The following is a 26,216-nucleotide window of genomic DNA, read 5'->3' on the forward strand; positions in this document are numbered from 1 at the left end:
CGGTTTCATTTCATTCACAATCATCCAATGCTATTGAGAGCTTTCAATTTGAACAACGGGCATCTTTCAGTCGCCTAATTAAAGAAGGTGGATATAAACGATTAAGCTGGCAGAGAGAGTGATGGAGTACATATATATAGAGAGAAATAATAAAGCTGCATGCATGTTGTATTGTACACGACGAGCGAGATTAAGCTAGCTTGCATGGTGACGCAAACAAAAACGCGTCCTGAGAAGGAAGGAATGCCATCTCACGCACGCTAGACGTACGTACGTGTCTCATCGATGATTGCTTTGCGTGTGTGCTTGAGTGTTTTTTGGCTAGGTAGCGCGTACAATGCAGGTGGTGTACATGCATACAACAAGCTCTCGTGGGGGAGCGTGAGCTGTACGTGCATCCAAACTGCCTCTCACGGGCTCTTTATATGCCAGTCCAGTATGCTGTGCCTCTATCCCATAGAGCCAGACGACGTCCATGCCTGTCGCTGTACTTGTTTTAGCACTGAAATAATGCAGATAAACATACATATTAGTGGCGGATCTACAGGGTATGCCGTATATGCCACGGCATACCGGCCTACGAGCCTGTCGTGCGTCGTAATAGGAAGTGTACGCAGGCATGGAACCCATACGCCAAGCCTCGGCCTCGGCCCCCAAGGCCAAGCGTAGCAGCTAGCTCGATTAGCGGTTGCAGCTGCGGCGCACCGCTGAGCCTGGAGGGGGATGCATGTGGCCATGGGGGTCCAGGTCAGAAACTATGAATAGATTTGTCGTTTGCGTATTGCACCAGCATCAATAATCTTTGATTCTTTCTCAAAAATCCTTACCTGGTGTTCATCGTCCACAGATTAGCAAGATTGATCAACAATTTAGTATCATGTGAGTGTTTGTGTCATCACATATGAGGATTGAGGATTCAATCCGTGCACTTGCAATTTTTTAAATTGTTTGGTATTGTGTTGTTAATAATTATTGCGTACGTCCGCGTGTCGTACGGTGTAATTCTCAAAAAAAAAAGAGAGAGACAGAGATATTGCATCGCTTTTTAACAATTGGTTGGATGAACGTGATATAATCAATACATAAGCGTCAGTTAAAAAGTCATATAAGTAGCATTGTAAGTCTTTTACTCTCTTTTATGCATATATTTGGAACTATCAGTAACATGCTTGAACTATTCATATTGTAATATGTGGATGTTTTTCAACTTAATCTTTATTTACTGTATATATGACGAATTATATTGCAAATTTTATAATTGTTACTGAATTGTCAAATAATTTTACCGATTTGTATATGAAATATTTTTATGGCATACCCTAATCTAAAATCATAGATCCACCACTTATATATATATATATATATATATGGTGCATTTTTTATACTTCCGAGAGTAGTTACTCCCTTTGTATTAGTGCTGTGGACAGAAACGGATCCGCTAGTTAGTTAAGTGATTTAATTAATTATTAATAAATTAGCTTTTCTGTGTCCTGTGTCCTTGACTCACGGACCCACGGTGGTTAGTTTTTTATCGTAACAACCAACTAAAATTTAGTAGATACATCGAAACTAACAGTGAGTATATAGGCATACTAAATTAATTAGTATGCATGCATATAGCCACCGTATCACTAGATTAATTAGAGTATGTATTTATACTATTAGAAGCACGTATGCATTTATACTTAGAGTATATGCATATACTTTTCTTCACAAGAGAAGTATGTGTACATTACTAGCTAGTGAGTATATACGTATACCTACCAAAGGAGTATGAGCGCACACACGTGTAATGAGAGTATGAATACATACCTTTTTTATAAGGAGTATATGAGTACATAATTATTTTTATGGAGTATGAATACGTACATGCTTTTATGGAGTATGAATACTTACATGCTTATAAGGAGTATGTAGTCATATACTGGATCTAATCTGAAAAAAAAAATTATCCAAAGATACTCTTCTGGTCTAAAAAGCATCAGATGATACTCTCATCTAAAAAAACCATGGAATTGCGGGCGCCATTGCTCCTGTCTCGCGCTCGATCTGATGGGTAAAAGTTCGCAGTTTCAGATGGAGTATTTACCAACGAAAGAAGTATCCAGCGATACACTTAATATGAAAAACACTATTCTAATCAAAGAAAGTATCAGGTGATACTCCAATCCGTGAAAGAAGTATCCAACGATACACTTATATGAAAAAAGTATGCAGAGATACTATTTTCTAAAAGTAACATGAATAAAAAACAACTCACAGCTTTCTGCATGTTCTCCTTCATGCAGATTTGCACATGGCTACATGTGCTCTTGAATCTTCTCCCCGTTGCCAGCTATATCAGGTTTAATTGGTTGTGACCCACTAAGGGTAGTAACGCATGGACAGGAGTACAGTGATAGGAGAAGGGACTAACTACTCCCAGGGAGTAGAAAAAAATTTCATATATATATATATATAGAACTACTACCCTGTAGCTGGCTATAAAATAACTTATTCTGTAGCCACTTTGAGTTACGATAATTACTATATTAATTTACGAGATTATAGTAACTTCTTACTAAGTGGTTTACTATAACGTTATAGTAAATATCCCTATGTGTTATAGTAACCCAACTATCATATATATGTATTGACATTATCGTAAATTAGTATATAAAATTATCGTAAATGGAGGTGGCTACAGTAAATGCATGATCGAGCCATGGGTAGCCAGCTTTAATTAGGGATGGCAGTTAAACCCGTGGATGTGGGTGTCCGTGGACGCCACACTGGCTTGTGTGTGGGTTGCAGGTGCCACGGGTCTCAACGGGTGAAGGCCCGAAATGAACGAGGGTAAGGTGTGGGTGCTAAATTGTACCCGCATATGCTGTGTTTATCGTGGCTTGAAGAACGTCTCATATAAGATGACTTTCGCTTGTTAACATTCTCTAACTTATCAATACAAACATAACGATATATTAATTGTGATATTAACACACCCAACCAGGGGCGGGGGGTGGGGGCTCAAGCCCCCCTACCCATACCGGAACAATAGAACCCCCGTGGAGCCCCCATGAATTTTTAGGCAAAGTTCTATAGTGTAGGGGGGCTGAGACTTAAGATCGAGCAGCAGTGTTGTTCCGTCTTCCCTGAAATATTTTCTAGATCCGCCGCCGCACCCAACTGGTGTCTAAAACCCACAAGGCCGGGGTGCAACGTTGGTTTCGAGGGCGGGTGTGCCAACATTTTCCCTAAGCAGGTATTTGCTCTGATCCCCCCGGTATACCAACATCATACCTGACCCACTGCCATCTATCCTTAGCTTTAATTTCCTACTTCCCTCCTTATATGGTACTCAACTTCAGTTGTGCTTTTATTGCGCTAATAATATGCATTTGGAGCATTTTTAGCGAAAGAAATTTTACCCGGGATAGGACATTCCGTAACAAATTATGTTCTGGACAAAATATACTTTAAATTCTTATATTTTTAGCTGTAAAGCCGAAAATAAAATGGGTGTTTGGTCTAGTGGTATGATTCTTCGTTCGGGTGCGAGAGGTCGCGAGTTCGATTCTCGCACCACCCCTAATATTTCCTCTTTCTCTCGTCTTTTCATATTTTACAAACCTAATTTTGTCTTTTCATATTTTACAACCCTAATTTTGTTCTTTTTCACAATTCTCTCTGTCTATTCACCCTTGTTTTTTTTCTTTTTTCTTTCTGAGTTGTTTCTTTTTTTTTCTTTTCACATTTTCCAATCTGAGCCATTTTTCTCTCGACACAAATCCCATGTGCTACGCTGCTCGAAACATGGCTTCTCTTTTCACATTTTGTTTTGCAGCAAGATTGGCAAGCTCCAAAAACACGTCCCTTGTCATCAACTGTGAAAAAAGACTGCAAGTCCACAGTTCTGGAAACAAGCTCAAAAGCGCCACATATTCGTTCGCTACTCAACAAGTAGTGCCATCATTTTATAAATAAAAAAAAACATAGCGCATTCAACAGATTCACAATTTTTTAGCTTACATGCTCCCTAGATGGCATATATTCTACTTGCTATAACTAGTGTTACACTGAACCTATCTAAATTCAAATTGGTATCTCTCAGTTGATCAAACAAGTGGCTAGCTCTAAGAGAATCAACAGTAGATACGGCACAATCACAGCATATCATTTTCTAGAACCAATTCGAGTAGTCAAAGTCTCTAAGCTTCCTGAAATGCTTCTCCACGTCTTGTCTTGACTTTGCCCACTCTTCTCTTTTAATGACAGTGGTTGCGTCGTCCCTTTTAGTCTGGTATAGCGATCATTTCATTAGCAAAAGACTCAAAATTACTACTGGAGCCCACTACAACAAAAAAGAAGGCTAATCAGAAGCAAGCACACTACCTTGTCAATAATTCTGAAAGACTCTCCTCCATCGCGTATCAGTAGTAGGTCGTTTCGCCTATCTCTTTTCTTTCCTTCAGGAACACTAACCTATCACACATGGGTGGATATCAGTGATCTAAGAACACAAAAGTAGGCATTTTCTTTTCTTTGTTTTTTTGTACTTGCTAACATGTAGAATTTTCTCAAAGATCATTGACAGATGGAGAAATACTCCAAAATTCTTGATGCCACAACTCATGGAACTGAATTGTATTAAGACAAGTACTGTTTGAAAAGCTTAAAAAATTAGTTTTTGAATATCTTACCACAACTTTAGCTCTTGTGATTGACCTTGTTTTCGAGTCAATAACATAAATCTCCTCAAAATCAAGAAAAAAATCTGGGTCATCAGAGCGCCTGTTTCTATAGTGTTTGGTTAAGAAAACCTGCAATATGAAACAAAACAAAACATATATTCTGAATATGAAAAACCATAAGGCCGTACCAGTGCCAAACCATAATGCACATAAACAATATAAGAATAAAGCTTTAACATGTTATGCATTAGCAGTCAGGCTTCACATTCCAGGGTAGAACTGAGTTAAGCTAACTTACCAGAAGCTCACTGACTAAGGGCAAGCAAAGCAGGATAATACAGAAACATAGGTGGACATCTCTAGTTCAGTTGACTAGGACAATCTGCAATAGACGAGATCTAGGGTCTTCAAAAACAAAGATACATAAAATCTGGGATTGCTACTACTGTTAGAAGTAAATACTCACTATGGAGTGAGCTAGGCCATCCAATCTAATGCTGCTATCCCCTAACCTAGTCTGTAGTATGTCTTATTTCTCTGCTTCAACTGGGCACTAATCTCTCGTAAAACCCTGATAGTAAATTATGTTGCAAGAGGTCAGCTTTTGTACTTTCTTCCTAATTAACACATAAAGGCACACCATTGACTTTTGTCAGAGTTACAGCAGAAACATCACTGTTCAACTATTCCTGACTTATATCTACAGTGTTTGGCCCACTAGAACAACAAACAATCTAAAATTTCAAAAAAATAAACTGCTACATTTGGAAATTAAAACTCTGCAGAATGCTTTATAAGATGGTTCACTAAATCAACTTAACATGAGCAGCTGCTTACACATAAGCTCTATATGGAAAGCAACTTGCAAAGAACATCCAGCAAATCCAGCTTGGCATTTGACAGAAAGAAGCATAACAGTGGTGGAAGGGAAAAAACGAAAGAGACCAGAAAAAATTCTCAGCATTATGCATTAGCAGTCACACTTCACATTCCAGGGTAGTATCGAGTTAAAACTGACCCAAGGATAATATAGAAACATAGGTGGACATCTCTAGTTCTGGGATTTTGGAGTAAAAGAGACAACAAGATCTAGGGTCTTTCAGAAACAAATCTGGGATTGCTACTACCATTAGAAGTAAATTCTCACTATGGTGCAAGCTGGGTCACCCAATATAATGCTGCTATAGTGCTATCCCCTAAGCCTACAGTATGTCTTGTTTCTCTGATTTAACAGGGTGATAATCTCTCATAGCACCCTGATAGTACATTTTGTTGTAAGATGTCAGCCTTTGCGCTTTCTTCCTAATTAGCATGCAAAATCATGCTATTGCCTTTTGTCGAAGTAAAAGCAGAAACCTAGGCAATTCACTGTTCAAATATTCCTGTTTTAGGATCTACAGTATTTGCGCCGCTAGGACAACAAACAATATAAAAGTTCAGAAAATAATCTGCTTCATGAGGAACTCAAAGCTCTGCCGAATGCTTTATAAGATGCTTCACTAAATCAGCTTCACATGAGTTGTAGCTTACACATAAGTGCTAAATATGGATAGTAACTTGCAAAGCACATTCCATCTTGGCACTTGTCAGAAAGAAGCATAGTAGCAGTGGCAGGGAAAAGAAGAATAAAGAGAGCAGAAAAGATTCTCAGCATACCTTCATGATCTCCCTCTCTGTCTTGTACAGGGGATCACGCAAGTGCTCTACTGGTGGCTCGCTCACGTGGTAACGGCCAAAGTTTTTCTTGGTGCACCTCACATACTAATCCCAACAAGATAAACAAGAACCACACATCAGGGCACATTCACATTCATCTGAACTGACATATGAAATAGCTGAAATGCATGTTCCTACCTTCTGCGGCATCGGGGCAACAACTCTTGGAATGGAGTAGATATCGGTGTCCGGTGGCGTGACATACATCTGTTGCACAGAAATGACATGTTCAGCAAATGCAAACCACACAATTGACCCAGAAGACATCTACATGTGGTGTTGTCAATTTGGATAGCATCGCCAGGCACGTGTTCAATGAAATGCCGCACTTGACCAGAAGCATAATTATAGACAGCAGGTTTGGTGAGATTGAAATGCCGCAGATAGTTGTCACAAATTGCACTAGGCAGCTCAGCAGTAGTACTGACTAATGAGGAGGATAGCCTATTGCTACCTATACCTCTCTGAAGTCGAAGACGTCGTCGTCGGGGTCGGGCACCTTACGGATAAGGAAGTCGCAGTGGAGCAGCCTAATCTTGTGGAACTCGTCCTCATCCACAGCGTAGTCAACAACAGTGTCTGACGCGGAGTCCCGCGTGGAGACGAAGCTCTCGGCGGCAACCATGGCGATGTCGCCCTCCTCCCCGGGGGCCGCCGTCGACGGCCCCGACGGCAGCGGCTTGACGACGGGGGCGAGGAGGCGGTCGTAGTCGACGTCGTAGTCCTGCTCGTTGTCGACGTCGTCGTCCTCGCCGACGCCGTCCGCGTCGTCGGGGTCGAAGTCGCCGAAGTCGTCGTCCATGTCGCCGTCGCCGTACGCCGCCGACACGTCGCGCGGGCGCCGCGGCAGGGTGGCGAGGGGGCTGGTCCGGAGGGAGAGGGAGCAGGAGGTTGTGGGTGGGGGCAGCTTGGGCTTGGGCTTGCCGGGGAAGTGGCGGGGGTGGCAGTGTGGATAGGGGCAGCGGCAGCTGCGGGAGAAGGAGACGACCAGTGGAGCGGTGGAGGTCGCCATTGCTGCGGCTCGACGACGGAGGGGTCAGGAGGCCCCAGGCCTTCACATACCAATACCACGCCCGGTTCGTTTCGCGCAAGGCCCACGGCCCACGAGGATATATAGCACTCAGCCCATTAGCCTAACCCAGCAAAACAGCACAATCAGTATTGCAAGTAATAATACCACTAGTTCCTCTCAACAAAAATAATACCACTAGTAGGCATTAAAAAACAGAGCGACTAGCGCCCCGACGTTCGGACACGCCTCCCGCACCCGCGCTCGATGTAGGCCTAGACTCGCACCCAACACATGCCCCACGCCCATCCCCACTCTGGAGGCAGTCCGTCCGGACAGAGCATGCAGCATGGAGGCCCGCATCCCATCTCGCCCGATGCACCGTGCCCGCGCCCATCCCACTGCACCCCGACCGATCCGTCGTGGCTTCCCGTCCCCGCTGCTCTTGTGTTCGCGGCCTCCATCTTCGCCACACCAGGAGCAGCGGTAGCTGGACCACTATGGGCTTAGACTTCCTCCACACCTACGATCTACTTTTGCAACAATCAAACAAAACAATTGCAACATACGCTTAAGATATATGAAACATTCGGAACATATACTTGCAACATAGCCATTTACAACATATGCAACATCGAGATACACACACCTGCACCATGAAAATAGATGAAACACTTCAAACATGTTCTTGAACGCATGCGTGTATAGCTATAACAACATATGCAACATCCAAATCTACTTTTGCAACATCCAGATGAAAAACTTACAACATAAATCTAAAAATATCTGAAACATACGCTTGAAAACATGCGTGTATAGCCATAGCAACATATGCAATATCCAGATAAAACACTTGAAACATACGTCTGAAACAACTAAAACACTTGAAACATTAACTTGCAACATATATGAAAACGCCCGAAACACCTGAAACACAGTGTCGCCGTGCGGTCACGGCCTACTTGGTGGGGAGCTGCGGTGGCGCAGGCCTCCCCTTCCTGCCGACGGTGCGAGGTGGACGGGGGGTGCAAGTGTATGGCTCCCCTGCCTCCCTTTCCGCGACGGGCGGGTGGATGAGGGTGCGGGTGGGAGCGAGCAATGGTGCGTCGGCGGATGAGGCACAGGGCGCATAGACCCAGTGGCACGGCGATGCGGGCGGGGTGCGCGGAGAGGTCCATCCGGACGTGACGGACGCCATGGCGTATCATTATCGTAAAAAAACTAATACCACAAGTAGCAATTAACATTGGCGATTTAATAATTATATTATATTATATTATATTATATTATATTATAAACTACAGCCCGTATGAAATACCCTATCAAAAAAGAATGCACGTCTCACTTTTGAGGAAACATTTTTTAAATTTAACTAATTATATATAAAAAATTACCAATATTTATGATCGTAATAAACATAACTAAATTAATACCATACTATACTTTAACTATAAATATATTTAGAGGTATAACTGATAATATTTTTATATGAATCTAGTCAATTTTAAAAAATATTTGATGATCCTTAAAAAACGAGTTGCTTATTCTTTTTTGGACAGAGGAACTATATACTTGAACGTTTATTAATTATACGATATAGACATTGACATCTTGTTCTGAATTGTAAAGGTTCAACAGCATGTCAGCTGCAGGGCTCGAAACATGCAGGTTTTACTATGGAGGGCACTTGCTTCCATGAGAGCATCCTCAGGCATTCGAAGGCACTTGCCAGACTCGTTGCCAGGTTCAGATCACAACTTCACAAGAGCAAAACAAGTTTCCAATCGTAGGAACAAGTATTCCGGCCAAAGAATATAAGTTCCAAGCCATAGCAACAATCATTTTGGACCCAAGAAATACGAGGTCTAAACCAATCCGGGAGCTCAATTCCGCGTACATCACACCGAGGACAAGAAGGTGCATCAATTTAAATTGCAATTTTTTTTGTTTTAACACTTCTTTGAAAACGATTAATGTGTGAGAACCAATCGGTTCTATTCATTTGGTCTAAAACCACCCCACCAATATTAAAACAATTTACATTACATTGTATCATGCAGAATGAGAAACACGCCCAACTATACACGCCGCATACCTCCCAAAGCTCCTCCCTTATTCCTTTGAGCAAGCAGATCCACAGCACTGCTACACGATGCAGCGGTGGCTGACCTGACCTGCACCAGGCTAAACAAAAGGGGACAGAGGCCTTTAGATTGCAAATTTTTGCAATCTGGACACTGTAGCACGTTTTGTTTGTATTTGACAAACTTTGTCCGATCATGGACTAACTATGCTCAAAAGATTCGTCTCGTGATTTACAACAAAACTGTGTAATTAGTTTTTTTTTTTACCTACATTTAATGCTCCATGCATGCGTCCAAAAATTGATGTGATGAAGAGAGAGTGAAAAAACTTGAAATTTAGAGGTGATCTAAACAAGGCCAGAGAAAGTATCCAATGGTATACAGTTTATGCTTCACTGGACACAAGAAAAAACTGCTGCCCAGCATCTCTCAACATTTTCAAAAGAACATAGCAAAGTCAATAATAAGAGGTTCTCCACTATTTATTGAGTTATGACAAGAGAGCTTCAACACATCCCGATCCAAAGGCTTACGACACAGTAAACTGGAAACAGCAGCACAGGCGCTCAAGTACTAGTGCTACAAAATGGAAAGAAACAACGACACTTCCAAAGACTAGATAATAAAACAATGAGTAATGATGAGTTATGCATCTAAAGTTCAACAACAGCATGGCATCGGCGGCAAGGCTCAACAACATGTAGCTTTACCATGGAAGGAACTTTAGGCTCAATGTATGTCCTGATAGCCAAGAGTCCTCGTTGAGCTTCCCTGAGAACATCAACGGGCAGTGGGGAGCACTTGCGACTTTTGTGAGCAGGCACAGAACACCTAGCTCAGCTCTGATAGGACTCCAGCGTAAGGTGTTCAAGTGATGTTATGATGCTGGTGTCCTTGCATCTTCCTCAGATCTGAGGGATCTGTGAATACGGAGACATGCTCCATTTTCTCCTGGGCTACCTAAGATGAGAAAGTAAAAAATAATTGCAGTACTGTTTTCAATGTGAGATAGCTATTAAAATCACAGAAATATGAACAGAAACATCCAAGACCAGTGTCGCCAAGGAGGGACAAGCGTCAAGAAAGGAAACTAGAGAAAAATAATCATAGGCCGGAGTAAAGGTCCGTGCGGTAAGAGCAATACTTAGCTTCTTGAGGTGGAGAAACTTGCTGTGCAGCATTTGGCATATTGGCCATCTGCATAAAGATGTTAGGTTAGTTATACATACTCCAAAGTAAGACTACTTGAGGTAGGATTCAAGATATGCACATCACTAGCCCAGTTCAATCTTTTAAGAGTATACCTCACTTGTCGAAAGTATACTAGCAATTTTAAGGTTTGGCACGATGGATGGAAGTGCAACACAAGCATAATGAAGTGCACCCGAGAAGATCAAGCGTATGTACTCCACTTTCAATGCTTCTCCAAGTGACAGTTGAATATGATCCCGATCTCCGGCGTAGAAGAAGCTGGATATATTTGGAGCTTTGTTGTCTATCACTTGCAGACTGCCACAGCAAATAACCTCTAGGTGCCTGAGCTGCCGCAGCATACAAGGGATCTTCAATCAAACTATCTGTTATCGTGGGCCGGACCTACCAGAGAAAGAGGAGGAATAGTGGCTGAGAGAAGGGGGGGGGGGGGGGGGGGGGGGACGCGCGAGGCGCGCTGGGCGCGGTCACCGCGCCCTAGGCCGGTTTGCCCCTTCAGCGAGAGTTGTTAGATCGGGAGAGAAATTAGGAATTTGTTTCTATCTTTGTAACAAGAAAGCCTATATGGCATAGACAGAGAATTAAGGAAAGGCAGCCTGGGATTGAGATTCATTCTCCCCTGGGCCCTCAGGCGTCACTGTTCATCGTCATCTTTGTGTCGACCTTGCCCCAAACCCTCGACTGTAGTACGGCGCCGTCGCGCCGCCGTTCCGCCAAGCCACGGCTCGCCTTCTCCCCTCCATACTTCCTCCGCAGTAAGGTGCGCCGTACCAACCTGGTATCAGAGACCATGGCTTCATCTTCTCCCACCCTGCCCACCACCACTGATGCCGCCGCCACCGCGTTCACCACCGCCCCACCGCTCCCCACCTAGCCGCTCGCCATCACCACCAGCCCCCAGCTGATCGCCGTCACCACCAGCCCCCAGCTAATCGCCGTCACCACCAGCCCCCAGCCGATCATCCCCACCCTCCCGATGGCATACTCCCAGCCGTCGGCCTATCCCCAAACACCGCAGGAGGCCTTCAACCAACTCACGGCTGCCATCTACGGGATGCAACATCAGCTCGGCGCCCTGGCCTTGCGCGTGACGGCCCTGGAGGATCGCAGCCCCGCTCCTTCGGCGCCCTTACCGCTGTACGGCATGCCGGGGTATGGCGGCATTTCCCCCCTGCCAGCAACGGAGCCGGTGATCTCCGAGCTCGGAACCACGCCGCCATTCCACACCCCCTTCCAGCCGCAGCGCCCGCAGCCCCAACTGCCATCACCACCACCCCCATCCACCGCTGTCCCCATCACACAGATCAGCTTCCCACACTCACCATCGCTTATCCCGTCCCTCTCGTCCATCATGAACGGGCCGAGGGCGCCAAACCCCACCTCCACGCACCTGCCTCCGCCGCTCCTGCACGTCCAAGAACAGCCGGCCGGTGGCCACGGCCCGCGTTTTCCCAAGCTGTCCCTCCCCACTTATGAGGGCAAGGAGGACCCGCTCGAATGGCTGAACACCTGCGAACAATTCTTCCAGGGGTACCAAACTCGCGCCACGGATCGGGTGTGGTTCGCGTCCTACCACTTGCAAGGCACGGCGCGCCAGTGGTACCTCGATCTTGAGGGGGACACGGGCCGCCCGTCGTGGGATGATTTCAAACGGCTGTGCCAACAGCGCTTCGGTCCGCCGCTCAGCTCCAACCACCTAGCGGACCTCGCTCGGCTGCCGTTTACCTCCACGGTAGACGCGTACATGGAAGCCTTCCAGGCCCGTGCAGCGCACGCGGGCGCCCTGACGGCGCTCCAGAAGGCGCAGCTTTTCACCGGGGGACTGCCGGAACAGATCCGCGTCGAAGTGGAACTCCAGGAGCCTCAAGACCTGCAGCGAGCCATGCGACTGGCGCGGGCGTACGAGCGGCGCAACACAGCCGCGCTGCTGGCCCTACCGGCGCCCGCTGCGCGTCCACCGCGCCGCCCACAGCCTGCCCTGCCGGCCCCAACGCCGCCAACAGGCGCTGCGACGTCCAGTGGGCCGAACGCTCTAGCAGCGCGCCCGTTCAAGCGCCTGTCACCGGAGGACATGGCCCTTCGCCGCAAGCAGGGGCTGTGCTACAACTGCGATGAGCCGTACGTCCGGGGGCACAAGTGTGCGCGCCTCTTCTTCTTGGAGGTGGCGGATTACACGGTCGAAGAGCCCGCCGAGGACGACCCAACACCAGAGGCGGACATCACTGAGAACCCGCCGTTCGACCCTGAGGCCCCCATGATCTCCCTCTCTGCGATCACCGGCATCCGCACGGAGGAGACGATGCAGCTCCGCGTTCATCTGGGCTGCCACGAGCTCACGGCCCTGCTCGACTCCGGGTCCACGCACAACTTCATCAGCACCGGGGTAGCGAGGCGCGTCGGCCTCCCCTTCAGCGACAGTGCGGGCGCGCACGTGGTCGTCGCGAACGGCGATCGCGTGACCTGCCGCGGCCTCGCCTCGGCCATGGGCGTGCGCATCGGGGCGGAGACGTTCAAGGTCGACTGCTACTCGATTCCGCTGGAGTGCTACGACATGGTGCTTGGCATATCCTGGCTGCGGACTCTCGGTCCTGTACTGTGGGACTTCGACACCCTCTGCATGGCTTTCAACCGTCAGGGACGCCGGGTCCTTAGGCGGGGCATCGGTGCCTCGGGCGCGCCCGGCCAGTTCACAGGACGCCTCCATGCTGGTCGTCTCTACTCCGCCAAGGGCACCGAGGGGGCCTTGCTGGAACGCCTCCTTGACGCTTACGACGACGTCTTCGCAGCACCTACGGGCTTGCCGCCGGCGAGGCCCTGTGATCACCGGATCCACCTCAAACCGGCCACCGAGCCTGTCGCCGTTCGGCCCTATCGCTACCCCCAGCTACAAAAAGACGAGCTGGAACGGCAGTGTGAAGAAATGCTGCAGCAGGGAGTCATCCGCCCCAGCACCTCTCCATTTTCAGCGCCTGTACTCCTCGTCAAAAAGGCAGACGCCTCCTGGAGGTTCTGCGTGGACTACAGGGCGCTGAACGCAGCGACGGTGAAGGATAAGTTCCCCATCCCAGTGGTGCAGGAGCTCCTCGATGAATTGCACGGCGCCAAATTCTTCACCAAGTTAGATCTCCGGTCCGGCTACCATCAGGTTCGCGTGCATCCTGATGACGTAGCCAAGACGGCGTTCCGGACACATCAGGGCCATTTCGAGTTCCTCGTCATGCCCTTCGGGCTCTCAAATGCGCCGTCCACGTTCCAGGCGCTCATGAACTTCGTCCTCAAGCCGTTCCTGCGCCGGTGCGTCCTTGTTTTTTTTATGATATACTAGTGTACAGTACTACCTGGACAGCACACTTGCAGCAGCTTCGCGCCGTTCTCGACGTCCTTCGCGAGCACCGCCTCCACATCAAGCGCTCCAAGTGTGCTTTCGCTGAACCGTCGGTGCATTACCTCGGTCACGTCATCTCCGGGGAGGGCGTCGCCATGGACACCGCCAAGGTGAGCGCGGTCCAGGCGTGGCCGCAGCCAAGGGCAGCCAGGGGGCTGCGCGGCTTCTTGGGTCTCGCTGGGTATTACCGGCGCTTCATCCACGACTATGGGACCATCGCCGCCCCCCTGACGCAGCTGCTGCGCAAGAACAGCTTCCAGTGGACAGAGGCGGCGTCCACAGCCTTTGCTGCGTTGAAGACGGCGCTATCTACAGCGCCCGTGCTGCACCTGCCGGATTTCAGCCGCGACTTCATCGTCGACTGCGACGCCTCTGGCTCGGGGTTCGGCGCGGTCCTGCACCAGGACGCCGGCCCGATCGCCTTCTTCAGCAGGCCGTTCGCCGCGCGTCACCTAAAGTCCGCAGCCTATGAACGGGAGCTCATCGGGTCGGTGCAGGCGGTCCGCCATTGGCGGCCCTACCTGTGGGGGCGTGCGTTCATCGTCCGCACCGACCACTACGCCCTGAAGTTCCTCCTTGATCAACGACTCTCGACGATCCCGCAAAACCATTGGGTGAGCAAGCTGTTCGGCTATGATTTCAGGGTGGAATATCGCCAAGGCCGCCTCAACGTCGTCGCCGACGCACTGTCCCGGCGGGACGGCGAGACACCACTGCTGGCGGCGCTCCCAGGCCCAGCGGCCTCTCTCGCAGCGCTGTCTGCTCCTGCGTTCAAGCTCTTCGCTGATCTGCGCAGCGAGCTGGAGGCCTCCGCTGAACTGCGCGCCCGTCGCGACGCCGTCATGGCGGGCGCCGATGGTGAGGCCTAGCTGGTGCACGAGGGCCTCCTCCTCCATCACGGTCGTGTGTTCGTCCCCGCTGTGTCCCAGGTGCTCGACGACGTGCTTCAGCTCGCGCACACCGGGGCACATGAAGGCATCCAGAAAACGCTTCAGCGCCTTCGCGCCGAGTTCTATGTGGAGCACGACCGGCGCGTCGTTCGCGATTTTGTGCGGGCTTGCGCGACGTGCCAGCGCAATAAGACCGAGGCTCTTCACCCGGCCGGCCTTCTTCAGCCTCTGCCGGTGCCGTCCCGGGTGTGGGCGGACATCTCCATCGACTTCATCGAGGCGCTGCCCAAAGTCCACGGTAAAAGCGTGATCCTCACCGTCGTGGACAGGTTTTCGAAGTACGCCCACTTCATCGCCCTGGGGCACCCGTACACGGCGGCTTCGGTGGCCCGCGCCTTCTTCCACGACATCGTTCGGCTGCATGGCTTTCCCGACTCCATCGTCAGCGACCGCGACCCCGTCTTCACCGGTCGCGTCTGGCGTGATCTCTTTCGCCAGGCGGGTGTCCAGCTGCGCCTCAGCACGGCCTTCCATCCCCAGACGGATGGCCAGTCCGAGGCCGTCAACAAGACAATCGGCATGTACTTGCGTTGTCTCACCGGCGACCGGCCCCGGGATTGGCTAGATTGGCTTCCATGGGCCGAGTTCTGCTACAACACGGCCTTCCATTCGGCGCTTCGCACGACGCCATTCACCGTCGTCTATGGGCGGCCGCCGCCCGCCTTGCTGCCATACACGCAAGGACAGGCGCACACGGCGGCCGTGGATGCCATGCTGGCTGACCGCGATGAGTTCCTGGCAGAAGTTCGCGCGCGCCTCCTTCAAGCTCAAGAGCATGCCCGCCGTGCCTACGACGCCAAGCACCGCGAGCTCACATTCTCTGTTGGCGATTGGGTGTGGCTCCGGCTTCTTCATCCCCCGACGAAGGCGCTGGTTCCTGGGGGCCGGGGCAAGTTGGGGCCGAAGTTTGCTGGTCCGTACCAAGTCGTTCAGCAGATCAACAAGGTGGCTTATCGGCTGCGCCTACCCGAGGGCGCCCGGATTCATGACGTCTTCCACGTGGGGGTGCTCAAGCCATTCCGTGGTGATCCACCAACGGACGTTCCGGCGCTGCTGCCGTTGCGCCACGGGCGTCCGCTCTTGCGCCCAGAACGTGTGCTGCGTTCCAGCCTGCGCCGCGGGGAGTGGCACGTTCTGGTGCAGTGGGCTGACATGCCGGCGTCGGAAGCTACCTGGGAGCATGCTGCAGAATTCAAAGTGGCGCACCCCGACTTTTAGCTCGAGGACGAGCTGTTTCCCGAGGAGGGGAGAGATGTTATGGTGGGCTGGACCTACCAGAGAAAGAGGAGGAATAGTGGCTGAGAGAAGGGGGGGGGACGCGCGAGGCGCGCTGGGCGCGGTCACCGCGCCCCAGGCCGGTTTGCCCCTTCAGCGAGAGTTGTTAGATCGGGAGAGAAATTAGGAATTTGTTTCTATCTTTGTAACAAGAAAGCCTATATGGCATAGACAGAGAATTAAGGAAAGGCAGCCTGGGATTGAGATTCATTCTCCCCTGGGCCCTCAGGCGTCACTGTTCATCGTCATCTTTGTGTCGACCTTGCCCCAAACCCTCGACTGCAGTATGGCGCCGTCGCGTCGCCGTTCCGCCAAGCCACGGCTCGCCTTCTCCCCTCCATACTTCCTCCGCAGTAAGGTGCGCCGTACCACTATCTCACCACAATACCTGATTACCAACCGCTCCAAAGCAAAAGAATTGCATAGAAGGCACCCTAACTAATCCCCAGTAAAAGAGACAGCATTAAGCTGCACTTTTGTCAAGCTTTTTAACCAAGGAAGTTCAGTTGTGGGTTGCAAGGAGCAACCACCAAGTTTGAGATACCGAATTGAGTCACCACTCCCATTAGACAAAAGTGAGCATGGGAAATTGTATGGTTCCCTCATTGGCAGTATAAGTGAAAGTTCTTCAATTCTTGGTATAACAGCAGTCAAAAGCCAACTGTTGAGATAACAAGAATCGTTGGCAGTGTAATATCTACACATGTCAATCACAAGTTTCTTGACACCAATGCCTGAGTGATTTTTCAGGATGTGGTCCACTTTGCTAGAAAAAATCTCTGGCAATTTCATCATTTCCATATGCCTTTTTATTCATACCCAATGCTGTACCATGGAAAGTGAGGTTGGGATGGCATCTCCAGGATCGTAGAAAAGCATGAGAGACACACGCAGCTTGGGCAGCATTTCGCATTGGCATCAGGGAATGTATATGACGCCAGATGTCCTGCATGCAAAAGCATGGAAGAGAAGTTCAGTATCACAACTATAATAAAGGTAAATGGAAGCTTACAAAACACTGCCAGTGGCCAGACCAGATTAGACACTACAAAAACTAAAAAAACTGTGTAGATGCCCAAATCAGGCATGTGCCCAACTTACTGGTTTCTTTGCATTTGTGCCAACTACGATGGATAGGATTATGTTTTACTATACAACAGTGTGCTGTCCAAAAGAGCATGCACTTCTGGACAGGGTACCATGTTAGAGTATGTCAGGGGCCTATTGGGCCTAGGCTTGCGGCATAGCCCGTTAGTGTTAGGGTTAATTAGAGATAAGGGTCGCTCTGGCTATGCCGCAAGCCTAGGCCCAATAGGCCCCTGATATACTCTAACATACCAATAGTCCATAATAATATATAAACAGGAGGTCCATGTAATTGTGCAATATTGATCAATTTTAACAGCGCTACTGTAAGAAATGTGATATAAACCTTAATAACTGAATTCATAGGGCAACTGATTGAGCAGGTCAGATAAAAGAATGGCGTCCTACACCTACAAGGCTATATACAGGCCTAAGTTACAATGTTATTGCCTGTAATGGTCTAGTGCAGAAGATAACATACCACACTTGTTAAGACTTCAAGGGAGTGGAACTTAATGATGCCACAAAGACACAAGTTATGACCTACCTAGAAAGCAACCGTTTTGTTTTTCGATTGTAAATTATAAGGAACTTATAGATGATGCAATGGAAAGTGCTTGTTGTTGATGGAACTTATGAGGCTAATAAGATGGTTGAGACCTTTGTTTTGGCCTGTGAAGCAAACAATCCATCTGGAGCACAGCACATTTAATTACTTCCGCTCTTTGCATTTGCAAAAGGGACAGCTCTTTGAGAATCATCATCTCGCTGACAGGGCAAGGCCTTTGTTTTGGCCTGTGAAGCAAACAATCCATCTGGAGCACAGCACACATTGTTATGAATAATTCAGAATTTTGAGGCACGAAGCAGCAACTAACACACCAACACGTACACACGGAGGAGAACATTTGTTCGTCTTGTCCAACTTTTAGTGCAACAATACCAACAACTTCAAATTGTGCATGTAAGTGGTTTTTTTTCTCAATGCAGAGCCTAGCAGCTTCCTTCCCCTCAAGGCTAGCAGTTCGTTTTCTTATATTATTGTTTTTTCAAAGAACAAAGACCAAGTCGTGAGTTTTAGGGCGAACAGTCCAATAATTCAATTGAACATACAATTTTGCAAGCGCATTCCAGTCTACACACAAGATTTTTAATCTAGTTGATGAAAGCTAAGCAGCAAGACGGTTATCGGCCATCCAGCCACTTAGATCGATATATAGCCCTGGAGTGAAACTCCTCCCAGTCCCAGTCCCACTCCTACCCAAACAATCTTCTTCTAGTTTTTATCAACAGAAAATTCACACATGGCGGCTGCGGTCTGTGGAAGCCACAGGGAGAAAGAGAAGGAGCAGGCGGCGGCGGCTCACCAGTGGCTTGGGCTTGCCGTCGCTCCATAGACGTCCTAGCTTCGTCGACGAGGAGAAATCCAAGCTTCCTCTTCTTCTTCAAAAAAAAAAAAAGAAGTGTTTGGATCCAATCTAATCAAACAAGAAGTGGTGACGAGGGAATGAGTCCAGCCACAAGGGAAGGAGGTGCTGTAGACGGACTGGAACTGGACTCCATCGGTGGCGGTGGCGGTGGCGGTGGCGGCGGCGAGGGCGACCGACGAGACCAATGGGGAGTGGATGGCAAGAGGTGGGCCCGTCCCGTCTCCCTCCGCCTGTCGGACACGTCCGTCGGATGCGGCGCGCACGAATCCTAAAGCACGGGCCGAAGTTGGAAGAGGGACTCCCTTGTGGCCTTGTCCCTCCTTGCTAACCCTGCCCGACCGCCGGCCATGGCGTCTGCGGCGGCAGCGCCCGCGGGCGAGGCCTCCACCTCGGAGCCCACGGAGAGGGGGAAGCCCATCGTCGTGCGGGTCAAGCGCAAGCCCTCGCAGACCCGCCCGGACGCTTTCTGTGAGCTCCCCTTCTCCTTCCTGTTCGTCCCCTTGAATTTCGACTGGACGCGAGGGTTTTGACTATTTTTCCTGTTGTATTATCAGGGCTAGAGATTAATGAGAGGCCGGCGAAGAAGGCCATGCTCGATTTCTCCAGCCTCTCCATCTCCGACCCACCCTCTTCCTCCTCCGCCAGTGCTAAAGGTACACGAGCCCCCAAGAAAATGATTTAACTTGTCACTGGTACTGATGGTTCTTACATTGTCAGTAACTTGTTTATGCAAATTACCCCGCAAGAATGCGTGATTGCCCTGTCTGCTGAATGATGATGTTGCAAGACTTGAAATTTGCCAATGCGGATTTGCCACCTTCCATTGATAATATACATGATATAATACCAAATTCTGCTTATTCAGACGAACAATTATAGGCCAATTTTTTTTTAAAAAAAAAGATAGTTGTGCCTCCTTCATCTGCAAAATGATTTACTTGCTTGCCATGCCCACAGCTTCAGAGGAACCACGAGTTAAGAAACTTCTTGTCCAGCACATCGAGACAGTACACCATTCTGAGGCTGTTGAAGATGTTTTGCACTCTCTTTTGGTAATATAAATACTTCTTGCCTTTTCATTTGCCCTTTTTCTTAATTCCTTCTTGTTATACTGGCTTTAGCACAGATTTGGCATGACATAGCTGTTTCTTTGTCTGTGTTTGATTTCAGTTGATATTTCATTTCTCATATGTATCCAGTGCTACTACTGCGTTATATGGCTTATTTGTTATTTTTCTTCTCTGTGGATTCTATATAAATCACGATTGATCTTTATCACAGCATCTTTTATGGATTTCTGTTGTTAAAATACTGCAACTGAATAGCTTCTTTGAAATAGGAAAAAAATGTTGCCATTTGCACCTTAAGTTTTTATATTTGTTATCGTTTTGAAAGGAAAACAGGAGTCTGTTTCTGTTATGCACTCAAACATGTTTACACAATGGATGGGCATTACTTGTTCTCTATATCAGATGCACAAGGGTTATGTATGTAAACAACTCCATTTGTTTCTGCAGCTTGCTGACTCAAATTCCAAGGAGATAAAGAGCAAGACAAAGGAGTGGAATGACAGAATCAAGCAAGACAAAGTAAGCAAAACTGATAATGTCTACTGCATTATTTTTTGTGTTCACTGGTTCCCACTAGGATTCTTTTTAATTTTCTCCTGGGACATTGTTGACACCAACATTTACTATTAGCAAAATAGTGTTTTCCGTATTTATAGCTGTTGAAATGAATTTAGTTAGTTAAATACTAAAGTGGACACTCTTTGTGCGAACAGAAACCAGAGGAGCTACGATCAGCAGCCAGACAGAGGCATGAGGTACACGTCATATTATTCTGAGTTTCTGACTGCAGTTAATTTCTTCTTCTCAAGTTTCTGCAAGTACTAAGGAGAAAATGAATTTGATGTTTGGTGTATATGATGAAATGGCTGTAAAGTGTAAACCAAGCATAAGGTTATCTATAGGAGCAAAAGGGGTTCATGTAATTTGCTGTGCAAATTTTAAGTACATCTTTTACCAATAACCATTTTTAACTTGCAAAACATTTCCCTATTGGCCTATTCTATTTCATCAGGGTAAAGTTGTGTTTTCTATTATGTAATTTTTTTGTTCCGCGTAGAAGTTTGTTTCCCATACTCTGATTGGTACATAAATTTAATTGACTAGTACAGGAGTGCTCCCACAATAATGATTTAGTTTAGATTTTTGAGTGCTTACATCATTGCTACTTCTGCATTCTAGTTTGACCTCACCTGCAAGTATATGTGAATTTGTTTTAGCTCCACATCACACAGATTTATCCATGTTGATGAGCCTGATTGCAACATCATGCTGTGGGAATGACCATGTTAACCAATCTATGCTAACAGTGTGGCATCCCAATTCCCAAATAAGGTCATTGGTTGGGAATTCGACTCTGGGAACATTCCCTTGCCACAAGCACATGGAAGCTAGATATGCAGATTTAGCTAGTAAAAGGATTATACATGCTAAATTAACTATTCTATGGTCCACACTACCAAACCTGGAGGCCTGGGTGCACTTGTGTATATTGATGGATGGCGCTGGACACTACTTGTGTTAGTATTTTAAATAATGTGGTCGTCAGGTTCTTTAGGAGCAGCATATTTGATTGCTGCAAGTGAGCAGGTTTGGTCCATTACGGAACATGGCTAGTCCTCAGGAGTTGCTATAGCATGGGCCTTGTAGTGTTAGATTGTGTATTAGGATTTCATGAGGGAAGTGCTACTCCCAAATTATCCTGAGACTAGAAAATTGTGATAGTATTTATTTTTAATTATTTATAAATGCCTTAGTGTTCTTTTTCATGCACTCTTATGCATGGTTTTGTTCATTGACCGTAGGATATGGGTAGAAATGCTCGCTTTGCACAAATATGGAAGAGTCGAAAAGGAGAAAATAATGATGCTGATGACTCATTGAGAGAAATATGCCATCTTTATGATGCTGTCCAAGTAGATCCCGATGATGAGAAGCATCGAGCAGAACCACGGTAAGTCTTGATTTATGACAATTTATCAAGTCATTTGGAATGTAGAGTTGTATAGTTGCATGTTTCCTTACAATATTCCCTGCAGGATTACCTCTTTCGAAGAGGGCGCTGTTCTATGCAACTTTCTTCCGCTTATACGGGAGTACTTGCCATCAGCTGCAGAGGAAATTGAGTCAGATATAATTTCATTGGCACAATCAGAAGGTATTGAAGCTTCTTGCCTTGAGATGCTCTCAACAGTACTGGAAAGGTTCTTGGTGCTTTCTTTATTAACTGTAATAGAAAGTGATTTCAAACTCTAGTAGTAGTACTAGTGCCCAAGTAGTAACGGTGAACAGTTTAGCTCCACACTAGTTTTGACGAGTCTAAATTTGCTGTTTAGCAGATTCTGAAGTTTATGATATCTATACTGTCAAGGAGGTGGATGATACAAACATGGAGGCCACGTCAGCAGCTTCATATCCAAGGTAAATAACTAAATATGTATCGCATGGTCTTATTCCATTGGGTTCTTGTGAGAGTGTCTTCTTAACGAGTTGGTCTTGTTACATAAGGTTACAAGTGGACGATGGAGAAGATGAATGCTACGAAGATGACTATCCATATGACACAGATGATTCAAATGGTAACCGTACCATCATTCTACTCCCCTTAACTAATTAGTGAGATCCTTAGTTACTTAAATTATCTGAAACTCTTTCCATATCGAATATGCAGCCGAAGACAATCCACTTTATGATTATCCCGATGAATTGTCCGAGGACGAGGATGATGGTAGCAATGATGAGGATCCTTTTGGAGACGAAGAAGGTTCTGACTCCGAGTATGAGAAGGAAGAAGTCGAAGCGGAAGAGGAATGAATAATGTTGACTAGAAATTGCAATGGAGCGTGCGATTGTAGATGCTGGGGAGACTAGCGTGTGAACTGAATGTAATGTTTGACGATGAGATGGGTTTGGAACTGACTGATGAATGTTTCTGTTGCTAATGCTGAAAAAAAAAAGAGAAATGGAACTGTGTAACAGTTAGCATTGTATATCACGTGCGTCACCTATGGCTTTTAGAGAGGCTTCACCTATGGCTTCTGTGCGTGTAGGAAGCTTTGTTAAACACTCACGTTTGAAAACGGCTTTGAAGCCAAAAACAAAGTTAAAAAAATGACGAAGCCGAAGCTGTTTTGGCCTAAAAGTCGAAGCCATGAAAATGTGGCTTTTCCTAGCTTTACTATTTATGGAGAATGGAGAAGCTAAAGCCCTGTGAAAGAGGGTCATATTTGTGTTCATGTGTTGCAAGAGAACGTATACCTCCTTACAAGATCATCTGGGAGACTTGTGGTTCGGAGATTTATGTGATGGTCATGTCATTTGTTTCAATGTATATTATAAGCACTGTTATTTATGTGATGGTCATGTCATTTGTTTCAATGTATGGGCCTGTTCGCTGGTTGGGGCTGGTGCTGGTTTGGGCTGGCTGGTGCTGGTTTTTTTGTGAGAGAAAAATATTGTTGGCTGGCTGGTTTGGGCTGGCTGAAACCAACAAGCGAACATGCTGATACAGTGGTACACCGTTTAAACGCTACACGGTGGTACACCGTTTCTGTTTAATCGACCATTTAAACGTTTGTTTTTTTTTCGTTTAAACACCCGTTTTGTCCGAATAATGTGCTAAACGGTAGGTGACCGACTGTTTAGCGTTTAGGATAACACTGATTATAACTGTATTTTATACCATCACTTGATGTACAAACGCCCGCAGTTCTAACTTATTTTTGAGTATGGGTCGTAAGTCTGAGTTCCAGACGAGACAAGAAGAAACGCAAGGTCATTTGTACAAAGTAAAAAAAAAGGATGCACCATCTGCTCTTTTGATATTAGGTATATAGATTGCGTTGCAAAAAAAACGCACAACTTATTACGCGGTCAACAGATCGACTTATTAGCATCTGACGTCATGTGAAAGCACCTACTTGAAGTTCCTGATTTGAGTCTTGGAGATGCATTTGATCCTTCCTGAATAAAAAGAGTACCCATCTTTTTGTTACTTGTGGAGGTGTGTGCTTCCTTTGGTCTGTAAGGAGCTCTTTTTTTAATACACAGTACATCGCAAACACTCACAACGCACGCACACTCACTCTATGAACGAATGCACGCAAACCCTACCCTTATGAGCATGTTCGAAGAATGGACCAGCAAATCCTCGAGATTAGCAAAGTCACCACAGCGAGGCATGATATACAACGTTGTTAAATTCTAGCAAATTCGCTCCCGTTAGGAGTCGAACCGAGGTGCTACTGAGGCTACTATATAATCTTATGACTCTTTAGCTGTCTTTCTTTCTTAGTTTTATAAATAGACCACAGCGACGCAGGGAGTTCCAGGGCACCGTTACGTTATACGGCCCACTTTGACATGCTACTTGGCAACCAAGTTTCGACTGCTTCAGAAGTGTGCAGATAAGTTGAAACACTTTATAATTCGTTTTAAATCTGCAAAAAAGTGTTGTCCTCGTCAGGCTGCAAGACACTTAGTTATTTCTCCCTTGAATGTGATCAAGTTTCTCTTGTTTAAATGTAATGCGGAGAAGACTTTGCTGTCTCTTTCCCAAGTGCATATGCATCTGGAACCTCATGTCTTGGTCTCTTGGACACCATCCCTTGGCCACAAAAGCAGCACTGTTCTGTCATTGTGAATTGCATGGTCTGCATGGTCTTTTTAAAATCAGTCAGCTTCTAACCGCTTCCGCATACTGGTTGATACAGTAACTTTTATGCTGCAATGCATAAAGACTACATCGAACACCCCGCCGTAGCGGGTCTCCTTTACCAAATTCCTTAGGATTGTCCTATCTCAGTGAGGCATCACGCATCAGTTATTATTCGTGCAATCGGGTGTTTGATAGAGGGGGTTAAAGTTTAGTCCGTGTTATATCGGATATTCAGATGCTAAATAGGAGGACTAAACATGAGCTAATTATAAAACTAATTGCACAGAAAAGTGTGGCGATGTGATCAACACATAGCAAACCGAATGATCTAAGTGGAACGAGACCGGAGATCTACTTGGCTTCAACACAGAACCAGCCGATTCTGAAAACCCAACGATGTGCCAGTCAATTTGACCTGTAATTGACAAGGAGAGAAAATCTTATCATTAATTTAAAGTGGAACATGTCGGTGTTGCACCAGACAGTTCCAAATGTACGAATTCAATAAGGCTATCGACTAAATAGTCGATATCCGGCGTATCCATGAAATGAAGATGTTTAAATCAAGGATTATCGATTAATATTAAATGATAATAATATGAATCAAAATAAACGATGCTCATGGAACATCAGAAAAGCATCATCGGCTAAATGAAACATGATCGATATAAAGCGTCGAGCCGATAAATTTGATGAAAAAAGTATAATATGCGAACAAATCGACTATATAATATAAATGAATCTACAAACAGTTTGAATCTAATCTATTATCATCAACATTGAGGTTCAATCGGATCGATGCAGCTATAATAATGATAATAAACTAAAGCCAAAGAATCTATAAAACCGTCTATATGTTGACAGATTTATGAAAACATGCTATATGCATGAGAGTATAGGCAAATCGGCTAAAATAACCGATGCAGTCATAGCAAACAAACAGAGTACGTATCTTGATCATGAACAAAACCACTAATCGATAATTTCTAATCTAAAGTCTTACCAGTGAGGTTCGACCGGATCGATGCAGCTATGGTAGTGTCATTAGATTAAATCTCATTAACCAGTGAGCTTATTCAAGATTGAAATGTCTTTAGATACATACTATGTTTGATTGGAATATAGATAAAACAACCGATCTAGCGGAATTAAGTCATCAATTATAAGATTTAAAGCGTGACCAGATCAAAAGACGATCAATTAAGATGATATGATGTCGATCTATCTCTATCTCAATCGGGTGATTTTGTTATAATTAATAAAATATTAATTATAATAAGATCGATAACTGGTGAATCAACCAAAAAAATAGCAAGAAAAATCTTACTAATATTAGCAGATTCGATAACTGGTGATATTGTATTAAACAACAAATTATTTAACACAAGATCGATAATTTTGATCTATATTATGATTCATAAGAGATCAATCAGCTGATGAAGCCTTACAAACTACGATACAGATCGATAACTAACTTATATTATGGCTCATAAAAGATCAATCAGCTGATGTAGCTTTACAAGCACAATACAAGTTATGTACTCACAAGCAAGCTGGAGGTCAATCAGTCGATGCAGCCCTGTTTGCTGAAGAACTTGTCGAGATCTACAGTACTTCTACTCCTAATGCGATGGCAAAAGCCGAAAAGATTTTATTGGTTGAGTGTTTGTTTTTT

At 46.2% G+C, this 26,216-nt stretch overlaps 2 protein-coding genes and 1 long non-coding RNA gene across 4 annotated transcripts; 1 reads left to right on the top strand and 2 right to left on the bottom strand.

Annotated features, from left to right (window-relative positions):
- Positions 1 to 3,925: 3,925 nt before the first annotated feature.
- LOC136481312 (PLASTID TRANSCRIPTIONALLY ACTIVE protein 6, chloroplastic-like) lies at positions 3,926 to 7,492 on the bottom strand. Its single transcript, XM_066478672.1, has 6 exons — positions 6,847 to 7,492; positions 6,525 to 6,593; positions 6,327 to 6,431; positions 4,680 to 4,799; positions 4,372 to 4,461; positions 3,926 to 4,276 (listed from the first exon to the last, which is right to left on the bottom strand). Exons 1-6 carry the CDS (start codon positions 7,396 to 7,398, stop codon positions 4,160 to 4,162), a joined length of 1,053 nt encoding a protein of 350 aa, XP_066334769.1. The 5' UTR covers positions 7,399 to 7,492; the 3' UTR covers positions 3,926 to 4,159.
- A 2,444-nt stretch (positions 7,493 to 9,936) lies between these two features.
- On the bottom strand, positions 9,937 to 18,830 carry LOC136483369 (uncharacterized). Its single transcript, XR_010765428.1, has 4 exons — positions 18,755 to 18,830; positions 18,048 to 18,202; positions 17,121 to 17,247; positions 9,937 to 10,676 (listed from the first exon to the last, which is right to left on the bottom strand). It is a non-coding gene; the product is annotated as an uncharacterized lncRNA (long non-coding RNA).
- Positions 18,831 to 19,152: 322 nt separating this feature from the next.
- Positions 19,153 to 22,874, top strand: LOC136483368 (RNA-directed DNA methylation 4-like). Of its 2 annotated transcripts, none has more exons than XM_066480397.1 (10): positions 19,153 to 19,285; positions 19,372 to 19,470; positions 19,775 to 19,869; positions 20,335 to 20,406; positions 20,601 to 20,642; positions 21,690 to 21,838; positions 21,924 to 22,042; positions 22,221 to 22,305; positions 22,393 to 22,463; positions 22,556 to 22,874. In XM_066480397.1, the coding sequence occupies exons 1-10, from the start codon at positions 19,165 to 19,167 to the stop codon at positions 22,696 to 22,698; spliced, it is 996 nt and encodes a 331-aa protein (XP_066336494.1). In that variant the 5' UTR covers positions 19,153 to 19,164; the 3' UTR covers positions 22,699 to 22,874. The 2 variants fall into 2 exon arrangements, with proteins under 2 accessions (XP_066336494.1, XP_066336495.1); XM_066480398.1 differs by having other exon boundaries at positions 22,224 to 22,305.
- Positions 22,875 to 26,216: the final 3,342 nt, after the last annotated feature.

Source organism: Miscanthus floridulus, chromosome 9 (genome assembly GCF_019320115.1).
Source record: "Miscanthus floridulus cultivar M001 chromosome 9, ASM1932011v1, whole genome shotgun sequence".
NCBI classification, from domain to species: Eukaryota; Viridiplantae; Streptophyta; class Magnoliopsida; order Poales; family Poaceae; genus Miscanthus; species Miscanthus floridulus.